At 44.6% G+C, this 18,456-nt stretch overlaps 1 protein-coding gene across 10 annotated transcripts in view; it reads right to left on the bottom strand.

The window, feature by feature from the left end:
- The window catches only part of CLYBL (citramalyl-CoA lyase), a 280,991-nt gene that overhangs the window by 176,630 nt on the left and 85,905 nt on the right, over positions 1–18,456 (bottom strand). For 3 of the 10 annotated variants that reach the window (XM_077973917.1, XM_077973911.1, XM_077973913.1), the window contains exon 2: positions 4,674–4,752. The exons of the other annotated variants lie outside the window; for them this stretch is intronic. In XM_077973917.1, the coding sequence (XP_077830043.1) occupies positions 4,674–4,708 (35 nt within the window). In that variant the 5' untranslated portion in view covers positions 4,709–4,752. The remainder of the gene's footprint in view (positions 1–4,673; positions 4,753–18,456) is intronic. 10 annotated transcript variants of the gene reach the window in all.

The following is an 18,456-nucleotide window of genomic DNA, read 5'->3' as shown; positions in this document are numbered from 1 at the left end:
TTGTCTAGCTAGAGGATTGTAAACGCACCAATCAGCATTCTGTGTCTAGCTAAAGGATTATAACCGCACCAATCACTGCTCTGTGTCTAGCTAATCTAGGGGGGACTTGGAGAACTTTTGTGTCTAGCTAAAGGATTGTAAATACACCAATTAGCACTCTGTGTCTAGCTCAAGGTTTTTAAATGTACCAATCAGCAGCCTGTCAAAACAGACCAATTGGCTAGCTCTCTGTAAAATGGACCAATCAGCAGGATGTGGGCGGGGTCAGATAAGGGAATGAAAGCAGGTTGCCTGAGTCAGCAGTGGCAACCCACTGGGTTCCCCTTCCACACCGTGGAAGCTTTGTTCTTTAGCTCTTTACAATGAGTCATGCTGCTGCTTACTCTTTGGGGCCACGCTGCCTTTATGAGCTGTAACACTTACCACGAAGGTCTGCAGCTTCACTCCTGAAGCCAGCAAGACCACACACCCACCAGGAGGGATGAACAACTCCAGATGAAAGGAACTAACAATTCTGGACACGCCACTTTTATGAACTGTAACACTCACCGCGAGGGTCTGTAGCTTCACTCCTGAGGCCAGCAAGACCATGAACCCACCAGAAGGAACAAACAACTCCAGATGCGCTGCCTTTATAGAGCTTTAACACTCACAGCGAAGGTCTGCAGCTTCACTCCTGAAATCAGTGAGACTCTACTAAAAGTACAAAAATCAGCTGGGTGTGGTGGTGGACACCTGTAATCCCAGCTACTCAGGAGGCTGAGGCATGAGAATCACCTGAACCCAGGAGGCGGAGGTTGCAGTGAGCCGAGATCATACCACTGCACTCTATCTGGGGCAACAACAGCAAAACTATGTCTCAAAACAACACCAACAAAAAGTCAGACACTAAGAGAAGCTGGGAGACTTGTCGATAGCTTGAAGGAGATGTGTTGACAAAGCAAAGGTTATTTTCCACTTCATCTTTGGCAGAGATGTATGTAAAACCTCACTGTAAGCTGTGGGTAAGAATTCCACAATGGGACAGAGTCAAAAACCAAGAGAGAGAGTGGCTAAATTGTGTACCAAGATTCCTCGAGGACAGGGAAGAAACTAGGGGGACTGCCATTGGAGAAGAAGGAGGATACCTCTCATTTGGGAAAGGAAGATAAAGAAAAGGACTGGGGAAGTGCAGGGGTTTGGGAAAAAGCAATATCCCTGGAAATATAGTCCCTCTTTTACTTTTTTTCCCTGCCTGCATTAAAACTCACAAGTTCCCTCTCGTCCTACCTTGTCTTCATAAGTCTCAATGACAAGAACCACTGAAAAAAATGCTGTGCAGTATAAATAATAACAGCTTTATTATTCCCCCAGCTCCACTGGGGCAGAGAAACACAGCAGACGGTCCCTGGGAAGAACAAATGCCATGTGCGGTCCCGTGACTGCCTCGTCCAGAATGCATCCTTGCGACATTGCTCTGGGCCTCTGGAGAGGAAGGAGAAACACTGTCCAATCTCAAGTTTCTTTAAAAACAAACAAATAAAAACACAAGTCACCATTTAAAAATAGGTAAGAGTGAAACCAGCTACGGAAATGTGGTGGTGAGGCTCTGTCCCCAACAGGCTCTTTCCTACTGCTTCACTCCACAAAGCTGCTTCTCTGCATCCCCTATTTATTGAAAGAATTCACACATAAGAGTCTACAAAATAAACGCTCCTCATCGAAAGTTTCGGAGAGGGGTAAGCAATCTCTAGGAGTTAATTTTGAAGGGGTTACACTCCTTCAAAGAAAGAAAAATCAAGCTTAGAAAGTGAGAAGAATGTGCTAAGTAAGAGAAACCAAATTCTATCTTTTCAACTGCAGCTTTTTAGGAAGACACAGGAATGAAATGGCCAGGGAACTTCTGGACCACCCGTTCTTGCTAGGAACTTTTTTGCATGCTGTTTTGTGAAAAAGAAAGAAAAGGACAGGGATGCAAGCTGAGAAGGAGCAAATGTATCTCCCAATGGCCAGGACATGGACAAAGGCAGATTCTCAGGTCAATGAGAAACACACTAGCAGAGGACAGTGCTGCCCACTATGTCATCAGCCAGGGCTGCTGTGACAGAGAACCACAGACTGAGTGGCTTCACTGGCAGACATTTATTGTCTCACAGCTGTGAAGGCTGGAAGTCTGAAACAGATGTCAGCAGGGCTGGCTCCTTCTGAGGGCTGGGAAGAAAGGATCTGTTCCAGGCCCCTCTCCTTGGCTTGTGGATGGCCATTGTCCCTCTATGCATGTCTATCTCCGTGCTCAAACTTTCTCTTTTTATAAAGACAATAATCATATTGGATTAGTGCCCAACCTAATTAGTCCTTATTTTTATTTTTGAGACAGAGTCTCGCTCTGCCACCCAGGCTAGAGGGCAGAGGCATGATCTCAGTTCACTGGAACCTCCACCCCCCGGGTTCAAGCAATTCTCCTGCCTCAGCCTCCCGAGTAGCTGGGACTACAGGCGCCCACCACCATGCCCGGCTAATTTTTGTATTTTTAGTACAGATGGGGTTTCGCCATATTGGCCAGGCTGATCTCGAACTCCTGACCTCATGATCTGCCCGTCTCGGGCTCCCAAAGTGTTGGGATTACAGGCGTGAGCCACCACGCCCAGCCTAATCACTCTTCTTAACTAAGTACATCTACAGTGGCCCTGTTTCCAAATACAGTCACGTTCTGAGTACTTGTGGTTAGGACTTCAACATATGAATTTGTGGGGAGGCAGCACAATTCAATCCATAACAACAGCTAGTATTTACTGGGCTCTTACTGTGTGCCAGGTACTATGAATGAATGTCTCATCTAACCCTCTTAACCTATGATCTTCATTTTATAAATGAAGAAATGAGGCACAGAGAAGCTAAGTAATTTGCCCAAGGTCAACCAGCTGGTAGAATTTCAGAGCTGGAATTTCAGAACCTGGTTCTTATGGGTCCATTACTGTATATCCTATCTGTCCATTACTCTGTATATCATCTCAGTGTTCCATTCATTCAGATATCTTTTTAACAAAATCAATAAATATGTATAAATGGCCAAGTGAATGAGTGAATAAATGAAGTATATGAATGGGAAATAAACAAATTAGGTGGATGACTGAGAATTTCTACACAGTAAGGTGGGACCACTGTCCAAAACACCCAGCACTCAGGCCAGGCGTGGTGGCTCACACCTGTAATTCTAGCACTTGGGGAGGCCAAGGTGGGTGGATCACCTGAGGTCAGGAATTCAAGACCAGCCTGGCCAACATGGTGAAACCCCATCTCTACTAAAAATACAAAAAAATTAGCCGGGTGTGGTGGCAGGCACCTGTAATCCCCGCTACTTGGGAGGCTGAGGCAGGAGAATGAACCCGGAGAGTGGAGGTTGCAGTGAGCTGAGATAGCGCCACTTCACTCCAGCCTGAGTGACACAGCAAGACTCTGTCTCAAAAAAACAAAACAAAACAAACAAACAAAAACACCCAGCACTCTTGTAGAGTTCCTAAGTCCAGGGTGAATGCTAAATGGAACCTAGCTGAAAGCATATCGGTTGTAGGTCCAACAGAATCTTGTGTTCGGTGGTAGAAGACAAAGGCTTTCATGATTTGTGCTTGCCTCAACCCTAACGAAACAATTCTGAAATGACTTTCAAATGTAAGGGAAATGAGATTTGCATAGCTAGCCTGGGAAAAGCATACCATGGGCAAGTGTACAAATCCCCAGGCTTTATCAATAGCCTCACAGCAAGACAACTGTCATTGCAGCAGCAACATGACTAACTGTCATTACAGAGAGAACTGTTTCTAGTAACTAGTGTTTCAAACTTTTTAATGTGTTTTATTATAAAACCTATCATTGTAAATATTCATTCAAAATCATTAATCCAGGCTGGGTGCGGTGGCTTACGCCTGTAATCCCAGCACTTTGGGAGGCCGAGGGCGGGGGGGGGCGGGGCTGGATCATGAGGTCAGGAGTTCGAGGCCAGCCTGGCCAACATAGTGAAATCCTGTCTCTACTGAAGATACAAAAAAAATTAGCCGGGCATGGTGGCGCGTGCCTGTAATCTAGCTACCTGGGAGGCTGAGGCAGCAGAATCGCTTGAACCCGGGAGGTGGAGATTGCAGTGAGCCAAGATCACGCCACTACACTTCAGCCTGGGAAACAGAGTAAGACTCTGTCTCAAAAATAAATAAATAAATAAAATAAAATTGCACAATACTAGCACTTAAAGTATTCAAATTCAACTACCGGTGTTTGGAAGAAAAAAGCCTAAAGAAGAGAAATAATTTGAACAGTAGGACCTGCTCAGCCTGCACGTTACTCGTTGAGGGTGAGAAAAAAGATGAAGTCACTCTGTGAAAGTCATTCCAGATAGTCAAGGTTCTGTGAGCTTCTATCTTGTCTTGGGGGCTTAGTGTGATGCCTGTGTTTAAAATCAAATTTCAAGCCTGGACAACACAGCAGGATCCGTCTCTACAAAAAAATACAAAAATTAGGTGGGCTTGGTGGCACAGCACCTGTAGTCCTGGCTACTCGGGAGGCTGAGGCTTGAGGATGGCTTGAGCCCAGGAGGTCAAGGCTGTAGTGAGCTGCGACCGCTACATTCCAGTCTGGATGACATCACAAGAACCTGTCTCTAAAAAATAAATACATAAAAATAAAATACAATATCAAAATACTTCTCTTCTTCCAGTCTGACTCTAAATGTAGCCATCTTCTCCTGGAGCTCAGCTGAAGAAGCAGAGATGTGCTGTAGTGCTGGAGGGAAAACAGGTAATCAAGTTAGGGACATGTGGATCTACTGTAACATCATAAGCAATTTGGACTTGACTATATGTGATTTTCCCTTTACTACTGACTTTAGACTGAATGCCCAAGAAAGATGCACTTACTCCATATCACCTTCCACATGATAATACTCTACTGTTAAGTTTTGGTCTCAGAAAAACATGGCACCGATAATTCAAAATTATGAGGAATCCAAAAGCCATCTCCACCATAGCACAGCCACCGTGCCTATGTGAGTATGACCTCAAAATAACTGGAAACCCAGGAGACTCTCAGGATGCAAACCAGGCAAGAGTGTCTTGGAGGGAGGAAGGAAGAATGAATTGACAAAGAAGCTTGGCACAGTTTTTGTATTTTTGCTCTTTTGGCTATACAGTGTTTGGCTCAGGGGCATTTTATATCCTTCCCAGTGGCTTTGTCTTTATTATGTTGTTTTTAGAAATTGGGGCAAAATATGCCGGGCACGGTGTGACTCATGCCTGTAATCCCAGCACTTTGGGAGGCCGAGGTGGGTGGATCACGAGGTCAGGAGTTCAAGACCAACCTGGCCAAGATGGTAAAACCCCATCTCTACCAAAAATACAAAAATTAGCTGGGCAGGGTGGCACCAGCCTGTAATCCCAACTACTTGGGAGGTTGAGGTAGGAGAATTGCTTGAACCCGGGAGGCAGAGGTTGCAGTGAGCCGAGATCATACCATTGCACTCCAGCCTGGGCAACAAGAGCAAAACTCTAACAAAAAAAAAAAAAAAAAAAAAAAAAATTGGGGCAAAATATACATAACATAAAATTTAGCATTTAAACCATTTTCAGGTATACAGTTTTGTCCTTTCAATGTTGTGCATCCACTACCACTATCTATCTCTAGAACTTTCCCATTATCCCCCACCAAAACTGTAAGCCCACTAACATCAATTCCCCATTCCCTCCTTCCCCCCAGCCCCTGATAACCACCATTCTAATTTCCGTGCTGTGAATTTGACTACTCTAGATACCTCATATAAGTACAATCACATATTTGTCCTTTTGTGTATGGCTTATTTCACTCAGCATATCTTCAAGGTTCATCTGTGTTATAGCAGTTATCAGAATTTCATGCTTTCTTTCTTTCATTTTTTTTTGAGACGGAATTTTGCTCTTGTTGCCCAGGCTGGAATGCAATGGCACAATCTTGGCTCACTGCAACTTCCACCTTCCAGGTTCAAGCAATTCTCCTGCCTCAGCCTCCCAAGTAGCTGGGATAACAAGCATGTGACACTACACCCAGCTAATTTTGTACTTTTTGTAGAGACGGGGTTTCACCATGTTGGTCAGGATGGTCTCGAACTCCTGACCTCAGGTGATCTGCCCACTGCAGCCTCCCAAAGTGCTGGGATTACAGGCGTGAGCCACCGCACCTGGCAGAATTTCATCCTTTCTTAAGGTTGAATAATATTCTTTTTTTTTTTTTTTTGAGATGGAGTCTCGCTCTGTGGCCCAGGCTGGAGTGCAGTGGCCGGATCTCAGCTCACTGCAAGCTCCACCTCCTGGGTTTACACCATTCTCCTGCCTCAGCCTCCCGAGTAGCTGGGACTACAGGCGCCTGCCACCACATCTGGCTAGTTTTTTTTTTTTTTTTTAGTAGAGATGGGGTTTCACCATGTTAGCCAGGATGGTCTTGATCTCCTGACCTCGTGATCCACCCGTCTTGGCCTCCCAAAGTGCTGGGATTACAGGCTTGAGCCACCGCGCCCAGCCCAAGGTTGAATAATATTCTTTCGTGTGTGTGTACACCACATTGTAGTTACCCATTCACCTGTTGATGGACACCTAGCTTGCTTCAATCTTTTGGCTATCATGAATAATGCTGCTATAAACATGGGTGTATCAGTATCTGAGACCCTGCTTTCAACACCTTTGGGTATATGCTTGGAAGTGAAATTGCTGGATCATAGTTATTCTATGTTTAATGCTTTCATTGTGGTTTGCTTAAACATAATTTTGCAAACATAACGTTGTAACTAGATGCATAACTGCAGTGTGTTGGACACACTGGAGGTAGCTGAGGTTTCAAATTGCCCTAGATAACCAAGAGCTGCCTTGTTTTTTGTCTAAGTTTGGCTCATGCAGGATGCTAGGAAGGATTAAAGACCATGCTTAAGATCCGTGCTCAAGATGACCTCTGCATATGAAAGAAGCCGTCTGTTGACAACAAAGTATTTAATATTCTAGGACAATGAAATGTGCTACTGTCATGAGCTACTTCCTTTTAAATTAATTACATCAACTTAAACAACACACGACTGAATGCTGACTGTCAAACGGCCCCCAACCCTGGCGTGTGCACCTGGTTCTTCTAAGTTTGTACACAGTTGAGCACCTGGCTCATAGAAAGTACTCAACACAGGCCAGTTTCCCCGTTCACAGGTCATAATGTAAATACATAACCTAGCAAAGAAAGGAATGCATTGTTGTTAGACAAGTTATAAATCGATATGATCATTATATGAGTCCTAATTAGCATCCAAATTCATTTGCAATTATGATTTAGGTTTACAGGAAATCAACCTATGGCAACTGGGCTATTTTATAATTCAGAACTAGACTTTAAATGTTCTGAGGACATCCGTATAACTGGGTCACTGGACTTCCAAAAAGAGAAAGTAACCATCAAAGTAATATATTCCAAGAACATCTCTATAACTGGGTCACTGGACTTCCACAAAGAAAATGAAACCATCAAAGTAATATAAATAAATCTTTCCCTTACTCTTTCCTGAAATGTGTCAGATAAAGGAAAAAGATATCTGACGGCTTGCAGGAAATGAATGACAGCACTCATTCAGCGTGACAACCCTCATTCAGAAGAAAGATCTGAAAGTCATTAACAATATAAAGAAGTCTCCCTCTCTTGTTAATGGCTTGAGTCTTTACTTATGTAACTTTTACATAAATAACTTCCACAGGTGCCTTTTTCCTTTACAGCAATCACATTCTCTAGAAGTCACTGACAACTGCAAACACAGCAATATATCTACATGCATAAGCTTAGGTTTTGTTTTATAACTGTGAAATTTATGAGACAAAAGTATTCTATAAATCTTTATGCACGCTATACATTATCTTATGTGTACAAGCTTTTTTATGCTTGCTGACATAAAAGTAGGAGTTTCCAACCAGTAGATAAGATTAAGGTCAAATTTTTCATTCTGCTCTAAACCCAGGAGATGAGCTTACAAATAAAGCAAACAAACAAATGCATTGTTTAAAGGAAAAAATACAGATAATCTTTCTGAATACATCTCCTGTGTAAAGGACATGTATAAAAAATGAACTAACTTCGGCCAGGCGCAGTGGCTCACGCATGTAATCCCAGTGCTTTGGGAGGCAAACGCAGATGGATCACGAGGTCAGGAGATCGAGACTACTCTGGCTAACATGGTGAAATCCTGTCTCTACTAAAAATACAAAAAATTAGCTGGGCATGGTGGCATGTGCCTATAGTCCCAGCCACCTGGGAGGCTGAGGCAGGAGAATTGCTTGAACCCAGAAGGCGGAGGTTGCAGTGAGCCAAGATCGTGCCACTGCACTCCAGCATGGCGACAGTGAGACTCCGTCTCAAAGCAAACAAAAAAACGAATTTCAAAGGTGTCCACACACTAAAAAACAAAGACAAGGTGGGAAGAAAACAAAAACCTGATATCATACTAAGAAGCTATGGTCACTTAAACTTAAAAAAGGACAATGGAGATCGCCTGCTTTGGCCTCCCAAATTGCGGGAATTACAGGCTAGAGCCACCTCGTGCCCAGCCCCGGAAACGCAAATTGGATGGCAAGCCACAACATAAAAGAATAAATATAGAGCTAGTCATGTTTGCATAATAGTCTGGGTTCAGTGAAATTTGCACTTCAACTAGATTACCTGAAGTGCCTTTTAAAGTGCTTGATAGTCTAGGACAATGAATATAGCACCCCTTTCTTCTGAAAAGATACAATATTCAAGTGGTTCCGACAGGTACCAGGAGTTCATGATGGAAAGTATTCTTACTCGCCCAGCCCCCTTTGTCTCTACTTCACCTCCAGGAAGGTAACTGATATTGTCAGCTTCTTATGAAGCAGAGCAACGTGCTTAGACATAAATCCAAAAGAACTAAAGGCATGTGCAGGTGACCACAGTAAAGGAGATGGAGCCAGAAAGGGCTATTTTCCAAGGAGCATCTTAATCCTTTTCCTCCTCGCCCCTTAAGGCAAAAAGCCTCCAGGCTCTCAGAGCTCTGTTTTATCTTGAACTTGCGGAGCATTCTGCATGAGCCTTCATTTTTCAATAGTGAGCCATTTTTTCTTTTCTTTTCTTTTCTTTTTTTTTTTTTTGAGACGGAGTTTCACTCTTGTTGCCTAGGCTGGAGTGCAGTGGTGCAGTCTCAGCTCACTGCAACCTCTGCCTTCCAGGTTCAAGTGACTCTCCTGCCTCAGCCTCCTGAGTAGGTGGGATTACAGGCATGCACCACCATGCCTGGCTAATTTTTGTATTTTTAGTATAGACAGGGTTTCACCATGTTGGTCAGGTTGGTCTTGAACTCCTGACCTTAGGTGATCCACCCGCCTTCGCCTCCCAAAGTGCTGGGATTACAGGCATGAGCCACCACGCCCGGCTGTGAGCCAATTTTTTAAGACCCCCAAAATAAGTAAATTAGATTAAAAAGCAGACTTAAAAAGATGTGGGCTGAGCAGAGTGGTGCACACCTAGTGATCCCAGCACTTTAGCACTTTGGGAGGCCAAGACAGGAGAATCACTTGAGGCCAGGAGTTCGAGGCTGCAGTGAGCTAAGATCACGCCACTGCACTCCACCTGGGCAACAAAGCAAAAAACAAAACAAAAAATAAAAGGTGTGACGAAAACAATGCCTAACACATAGTAGACAATAAATAAGTAGCTGCTGAATGTCAGTGTGGCTCTAAAGTCTGACACGCCTGGGTTTGAATGTTGGCTGCTACTTACACAGGAGAGAGGGTATCACTTCACTCCTTTGTGAAATAAGTAAAGTATGTAATCTCAGCACTATGGGAGGCCAAGATGGGCAGATCACCTGAGGTCAGGGGTTTGAGACCAGCCTGGCCAGCACAGTGAAACCCCATCCCTACTAATACAAAAATTAGCCAGGCAAGGTGGTGCACACCTGTAATCCCAGCTATTCGGGAGGCTGAAGCAGGAGAATCACTTGAACTCGGGAGGCAGAGGTTGCAGTGAGCCAAGATCACACCACTGCTCTCCAGAGTGGGTAAAGAGTGAGACTTCGTCTCAAAATAATAATAATAATAATAATAATAATAAAATAAATATATAAAAAGTGAAACTCAAGCCTTTGTTAAATGGGAATAAAACCACATCCTCAGGCCAGGCGCAGTGGCTCACACCTGTAATCCCAGCACTTTGGGAGGCCAAGGTGGGCAGATCATGGTCAGGAGATTGAGAACATCCTGGCTAACACAGTGAAACCCCGTCTCTACTAAATACACAAAAAAATTAGCCGGGCGTGGTGGCAGGTGCCTGCAGTCCCAGTTACTTGGGAGGCTGAGGCAGGAGAATGGTGTGAGCCCGGGAGGCAGAACTTGCAGTGAGCCGAGATCACACCACTGCACTCCAGCCTGGGTGACAGAGCAAGACTCTGTCTCAAAACAAAAACAAAAACCACATCCCCCCACAGCTGCTGCTATCTTACTGGACTTAAATGAGACAATATATGTAAAGAGGTTACATTTCCTGACATGCATTAAGTTCTGGGAAATGGCAGCTATCTTTACTTTTGTTGTGGGCCATTTGCAACCTCCTATATACTTTTGGTCACAGAGATTATTTAGAGACTTGGTTGCCCCTGAGGGCACCCAAGGCTGTCACTGCAACATCTCTAACCTTGCACCATGCTGGGATGAAGTGACAATCGGCCTGGGCTCCTGGCTGTCTTAGAGCATCCTCTGTAACATCACTGAACCAACGTCAACTTCCTCTGCGTGGAGAAGAAAAATTCACACTCCAAAACTTGACATCAACAAAGAGATCTTGACAATCAGAGAGGGAAAAAAAATCCAACTTTTCCATAATGAATACTAAATCATTTGTTTTCAAGTTCTTTCATGCTGTGTTCAGACAGACAGTGTGTATTGCCAGTGTCCCATTATACCTTAACGCCAAAAAGAAAAGCATTCAAATGTTGATTCTTGAGGTATTATGTTTACTTATCACTCCCTGCAGCAAATATACATTTGAGTTCTCTGAAGACTGGTTCACTCCATCCACAAAACGCTAAGAGCCAAGACCAGTGGGGTCCTTCAACGTTACGTTGTGAAAGGGACATCAAGGCTTGAGGGCCCCTCAGCTGCTGGGAAGAGTTGTGTGTGTTAGCCTGGAAACTTGAGGGAGTCAAAGCCTCAGACTTCCCATTGCAAACACCACCACAGGACGGGCCTCGCCTCCTCGTCATGGGTCCAGTGTCCAACCTGGAGTGTTTACAAGTAGCCATTTAGCGCCTTCCTTGGTGCTGTTTTTTTTTTTTTTTCTGTTTGAGATGGAGTTTTGCTCTTGCTGGCCAGGTTAGAGTGCAATGGCGCAATCTCGGCTCACCACAACCTCCGCCTCCAGGTTCAAGTGATTCTCCTGCCTCAGCCTCCCAAGTAGATGGGATTAAAAGTGCGCTCCACCATGCCTAGCTAATTTTAAGTAGAGACGGGGTTTCTCCATGTTGGTCAGGCTAGTCTCGAACTCCCGACCTCAGGTGATCCGCACGCCTTGGCCTCCCAAAGAGCTGGGATTATAGGCGTGAGCCACCGCGCCCAGCCTTGGTGCTGTTTTTCCACCCTGGGTATGGTTGTTGCTGCCCTTCCCAGGAAGGAGAAGAGAAGAAATGGGAATTCTAATGCCTGTTTTCTTTGCTGGCTGCAATTTGAAATGGGAAAGTGCAATAACATTAGGTTTATTTATTTTTTATTATTTTTTTGAGATGGAGTCTCGGTCTGTCACCTAGGCTGTAGTACGGTGGCATGATCTTGGCTCACTGCAACCCCCGCCTCCCAGGTTCAAGCAATTTTCCTGCCTCAGCCTTCTGAGTAGCTGGGATTACAGGCATGTGCCACCACACCTGCCTAATTTTTTGTATTTTTCATAAAGGCAGGGTTTCGCCATATTGGCCAGACTAGTTTCGAACTCCTGACCTTGTGATCTGCCTGCCTTGGCCTCGGCCTCCCAAAGTGCTGGGATTACAGGCGTGAGTCACCATGCCCGGCCAGGTATGTATGTATGTATGTATGTATGTATGTATCTAGAGACTGGAGTTTTGCTCTTGTTGCCCAGGCTGGAGTGCAATGGCACGATCTCAGCTTACCACAACCTCCACCTCCCAGGTTCAAGTGATTCTCCTACCTCAGCCTCCGGAGTAGCTGGGATTACAGGTGCCACCACACCCAGCTAATTTTGTATTTTTTTTGTAGAGACAGGGTTTCTCCATGTTGGTCAAGCTGGTCTCGAACTCCTGACCTCAGGTGATCCATCCACCTCAGCCTCCCAAGGTGCTGGGATTACAGGCATGAGCCACCACGCCAGTCCCAGGTTCATTTTTTAAAATGTCAGTGTTTAACATTTCCTCCATGTTAATGATGAAGGAAAAAAAAAAATCTTACTCCGAAAAATGACTCTTTCATAGAACATCAGGGTTAGTTTCTGAGTGGCACGTTTTAAAAACATTTAATCAGTAATCTGAATATATGTCAACACCTTCTGGCGGTGTGCTATAAAATGTGAACCTTGTCAACAGCAACAGAAAAAGGTGACACACTTGGGACACAGAGCTTTTATGCTGACACACAGTAATAATATAATTTTAAAATTTATCATCTGTTTAGCTGCAAGCAACAACAATTAATCTTTTTGACAATTCATACAATGCTTTAAATAACACCTGGGCAGAAAAACAACACATTCTAATTTTTACTTTCATCGTCTTCCAGGGCTTTATAGCTACAAATGCGTATAAAGCCACACACAATAAATTTTGTGATTGGGATTAAAATGTTAGCAAAAAATATTTCCCTTGTCACCGCATGCCCCTCCTTGCCTCAGTTAATAAAATTACTTAACACGAGAACTGGAAGTGAGAGCAAGTCCCAGTGGAAATGTGGGCCTCTAAGGGTTCATTTCTGTCACGTCAAATGACATTTTATTCCCAAATCATTTAACCTATGACTTTGCATAACTCCTTATAGCTTGAACGTTAATTCTGATGGGGACCCAGAAATGACACTGATCCCTCAACTAGAAACTCCATCAAGGCACAGCAATACTGAGCCCTTCTGATTTAACAATTAAAAAAAAAAAAAAAACAGGAGCCGGGCACTACTCGGGAGGCTGAGGTAGGAGAACTGCTTGAACCTGGGAGGCGGAGGTTGCAGTGAGTCAAGGTCGCGCCACTGCACTCTGCACTCGAGCCTGAGAGACAGAATAAGACAGCATCTCAAACAAAAGCAAAAACAAAACAAACAAACAAACAAACAAAAAAAAATCCCAGCATGGCAAAACGTCTTCAAAACGTTCAGAAGCATGAAAACATATATGTGTTGTAAAGATTTGTTTCATGTGTCCTGTGAGGCTTCCTGAGATTTAGTATTAGGCCACATTAACGACCCTAATTAATCTCTTTCCTATTACACATGAAACCAAATGTACATTCCCAGATATACCTGTTGACCCAGTGCCCTGCTGCCCTGGTGCTTTAAAAGCCTATGGACAGGCCAGGTGGGGTGGCTCACGCCTGTAATCCCAGCACTTTGGGAGGCTGAGGCAGGTGAATCACTTGAGGTCAGGAGCTTGAGACCAGCCTGGCCAACATGGTGAAACCCCATCTCTACCAAAAAATACAAAAATTAGCTGGGTATGGTGGCGGGGGCCTGTACTCCCAGCTACTTGAGAGGCTGGGACACAAGATCTGCTTGAACCCAGCAGGCAGAGGTTGCAGTGCACCAAGATCAAGCCACTGCACAAGAGTGAGACCCTGCCTCCAAAAAAAAAAAGGCTGGCCACGGGGGCTCATGCCTGTAATCCCAGCACTTTGGAAGCTGAGGCGGGAGGATCACTCAGCCTGTTCAGCTACTCAGTAGGCCGAGTGGGGAGAATCGCTTGAACCTGGGAGGCAGAGGTTACAGTGAGCCAAGATCACGCCACTGCACTCCAGCCTGGGTGACAGAAAGAGAGAGACCCTGTCTCAAAAAAAGTAAAATAAAAAAATAAAAGCCTGTGGGATAAAGCAGAGCCAGTATCAGAACAAAAGAAGACACAAGTGAGAGTGAGTAAATCAAAAGCTAGTGACATTTGCAGATAAAACTACAGGAGGATTGTTGCAAATAACAGTTACCCCACTTTCTGCAAACCACTTTACAATTACCCTTCCAAGATTATACCCATTTTACAGATGAGGAAAGCAGAGTGTTGCAATTCAGGGGCTCTCCCAATCCAAATCTACATCCCATGTGTTTTGTAATGTCACACACCCCAAACATCAACTAAGACCCCAAAATAATACAGAAGCTAAGAGGGCTTGGCCAAATGCATAAGGGCATTACAGGACAACGGCTGTGGTTTGGAAAAGTAGTAGCAGCAGAAATACATAGAAAAAGATGAGCTCTGTTGAAACAGAGAAGACAGGGTCAAAAGAGGCAGTATGTTACAATATACAACTGTACATTTGTAGAAAAAAATAGAGACTTAAGCTGTCTACAGATACTTCCTTCTTCTCATCTTTCATCTTTTGCGTTTTAAATTTAATTTGTGTGGGTTTTTTTGTTGTTGCTGTTGTTTTGTTTTGGTAGAGATGGGGTCTTGCTATGTTGCCCAGGCTGGTCTTTAACTCCTGGCCTCAAGCAATCCGCCTGCCTTAGCCTCCCAAAGTGCTGAGATTATAGGAACAAGCTACCATGCCCAGCCTCATACTTTTTTCCCCTTCTTTCCCAAGTCTAGGCCTCCTAGGATGTAATCAAATCAACTTTTTACTATGTGCCATGTGTCTTATGTGTTGAGACTTGAATCGTAGATTTAAATTTCAATAACTTTTACTAACAATCTTTGTTTCAGGACCATGTGCAGTGGCTCATGTCTATAACCCCTGCACTTTGGAAGGATTGCTGGAGCCCAGGAGTTTGAGACCAGCCTAGGTAACACAGGGAGACCGTGTCTTTACAAAAAAAACCTAAAAATTAGCTGGGTGTGGTGGCACATGCCTATGGTCCCAGCTATTCAGGAGGCTGAGGTGGGAGGATCTCTTGGGCCTGGAAGGTTGAGGCTGTGGTGAGCCATGATCGTGCCACTGCACTCCAGCCTAGGCAGCCTTTTTTTCTTGGTTGGAAAAAAAAAAAAAAAAAAAAACAACTCTGACATGGTTTTGGAGTCAGACTTCTATACATCCCATAACTTTGTCCACACATTTATTAGCAAAAAATTATAGAACCTTGTCTGGAAAAGACTTGCCAAAGGAGAACCTGCTATTCTACATGGAAAGTCAAACTTTCTTTAGTGGCCACTCCGACTGAAGGTCCATCACTATAAATTCCAATGTGAGAGTCTCAGCAAAAACTGTGTAAAGGCTTTCTTTGTTCTTTGTTACTGTTGGGGCTCAGAACACGATATCCCCAAATACACACCTTGTCCTACTGAGTACTATAAACTGAAAGAAATCCAGAAAACTGCAGAAGCAGGAAGGTCACCCTCGGACCTTCTCCCTCCTCTCCTGAAGACCCTCCTGTAACAGGTGTCCTGCCCCGTACCCAGAGAAAAGAAACGTCACGCCGGGGACGGTAGCTCATTCCTGTAATCCCAGCACTTTGGGAGGCCAAGGCGGGGGATCATCTGAGGTCAAGAGTTCGAGACCAGCCGGGCCAACATGGTGAAACCCCCTCTCTACTGAAAATACAAAAATTAGCCGGGCGTGGTGGCATGTGCTCGTAATCCCAGCTACTTGGGACGCTGAGGCAAGAGAATCTCTTGAACTCGGGAGGCGGAGATTGCAGTGAGCCTAGATCACACCACTGCACTCCAGCCTGAGTGACAGAGGGAGACTCTGTCTCAAAAAAAAAAAAAAAAAAGTCACACAGGAACACCAAGAAGAATCTGAACAAACAGGCCTTGCTAAGTTTATTTATTACATTAGATTCAAACCCTTTTGGTCTCTCATCATATTTCTGCATGACTGTTCATAAAAACACAGTTTTCCCTGGGTCTTTGAGGCTTCATTTCAGAAGGCTCCTGTGTCACATAAAACTTGTATGAAATACATTTGTGTGCTTTGCTCTTGCTAACCTGTCTTTTGTTATAGGGGTGTCACCATGAACTCTGTAAGGGGTATGGAGAAATATTTTCCTACTTATAAAAGGAACCGATCCCCCAGCAGAAAGGGACCCAGTGACAGGTTCCTCCAGGACCCAGCTCTGAAGAGCTTCTTGGGAAGCTTCTTTGAAACGGTAGCAGGAACTTTTAAATATGGACATTTTATTTTTAAAGTTAGAATTCTGGAATGGAGCCCAATGAGGGGATTCGTGGCCTACCCAAGCCATACCGCTCTTGCGGTGGGATGGATGAGGAACCTGAGGCCAAGGACTTCGCGAACATGCTGAGGTCTGTTGAGGCCCCCACGATGGTTAACCACTTTCCTACCCCTACAGGGCAGAAAAATCACTTCCCCACTGAGGAGTTATTTCCCCCAACTTCCAAAAGGAAAAAAATTCTCCCACTTAATCAACTGATATGCAAGTTTCCTTGTAACTGTTATTATTATTTAGGTCTAAGGTCTGAAACAGAACTACCCAGCCAGTGGGGAAAGCACTGATGTCCAGGGCACATGCGCAAGAGAGCAACTCTTAAAACGTGTTTAATTACAGGGAGCCCCTCACAGCATGGAGCCAGGACACACAGCTCTCAGAAAGTAATTTTCCATTTAGACGTGCTCCTTGGCTAATTAACGAATCAAGCGGGCCAGCAGTCTGGACAAGGAGACAAGGAGCACCCCACATGTTACAACACAGGTAAAGGTATGTGTGAGCCGGAATGGAGATGGAACCTGCTGGAACCAAATGTGAAAAACAGCCATTTATAGCGGTGGCCCTGACGGATGGGTAAGTGCCCGACTGGTGAATGACATGCTGCCCTCTCACTTCGAGGCTGAAACATGGAAACACTCTGGCCATCTGCTGTGTCTGCGGAGGTCCCCAACACAGACTTGGGGAAGGAAAATGTGTGCTTTGGTTGCAGCTGTAGCACACACACGTGCACAGCGAATCTGTGCGCGCTCTGGGCTCTGCCAGGTTTGCAGGCTCGACCCTCAATGACTGACGTTTTTCTCCAATTGTTCTATCAGATTCCCCAGGTTTTTACAGGAATTGGTTTGTGTAGGGGGTGCAGGACACACAAGGGAGGGAGGACGCAGAGCAGCCACTGATTTTCAAACGAGCCCAATTCTACTGTGACCACTGAAATGCCTCATAGATGAAGGAAAGAGGTTCTAGTGCCTTGATGGAGGTTTGCGCCAGCCATAAATCCTGCTTCGCTTCCTTCCATTTACAGTTTATTGCATTAACATTTCTTTTGTGCCGGCTGCTGCTGGGAACCTATTGTAAATTTGGGCAATTACGACTTTTGTTCCATCTGTCCCTCCCCTCCTCAGTACTGTAACTTCAAAGGTGGCCAATTCGGTAGGGGCCAGCTCTGTCTCTTAAATCCAACCTGAAATACATGTTAGAAATCACAGGCTCCGAGAGAAAGGTAGCAGAATAAATCAGAAAGATGCTGCTCCAGCCTTCTGAGATAGTCTTAAAATAATCTTTCTTAAACCTCCTGCACAATGCTCCCAAGTCAAAGCCTGGATAGGTATCTTAGTGCCTCCGTGTCCAAATCCCCCTTAAAGTAGATGTATGAGTCATTACTGAACCATGTCAAACAGGGAGTGTGCCCCCAAATACTGGGGTTTCCACCAGCCCTGCCTGTGCTTGGGTTTCAGTGGTACTTAAAATAATCTCTCTCAATGTATCTGCATAAACCAGAGTGGGTCACATCACTGCTGCTGTGAGGATGAGGCAGCCTGAGGAAATCCCAGGATGCTGGTGAAGGCCCCACAGCAGATAAGGAGGGTGTGCACCCAGTTGGAAGGCTTGATGGATAATACCGAGCTGCCTCCATTCCTGATAAGCTGTCACTTGCTATAGGGAAGAGAGAAAGAGAAAGCCTGTGTTCCCAGGTGTGCTGGTGACTTTAAGGGCAGGAGGATGCTGCACTGGTCAGTTTTATTCTCAACAGTTTCCTAAGAACCTACTTCGTGCTTTGGTGAGTGCTGGACTGTGGTGGATACAAAGATGAAGAAGGATAATCCCTGTCTCAAGAAACTTAAAACCTAATAGAGGAGACAGATCTAACGATAATGAATATAAGATGCTTCATAATTAGTTTCATAACATAGGCACAAAACCCTATACATCCCAGTTCCTCAAAATGTTAAACATAGAGTTGCCATAAGACCCAGATATATAATTCCACTCCTAGATATATACCCAACAAAAATGAAAATGTGTGTCCAACCAAAAACTTGTACACAAATGTTCATAGTGGAATTATAATGGCCAAAAAGTGGATATCCCCCCAAAAATATCCATCACTGGAATGGATAATGGG

The sequence above is a fragment of the Macaca mulatta genome, chromosome 17 (assembly GCF_049350105.2).
Source record: "Macaca mulatta isolate MMU2019108-1 chromosome 17, T2T-MMU8v2.0, whole genome shotgun sequence".
In the NCBI taxonomy this organism is placed as follows: Eukaryota; Metazoa; Chordata; class Mammalia; order Primates; family Cercopithecidae; genus Macaca; species Macaca mulatta.
Note: the sequence above shows the minus strand (reverse complement) of the source record. Positions and strands in the feature narration are given on the sequence as shown.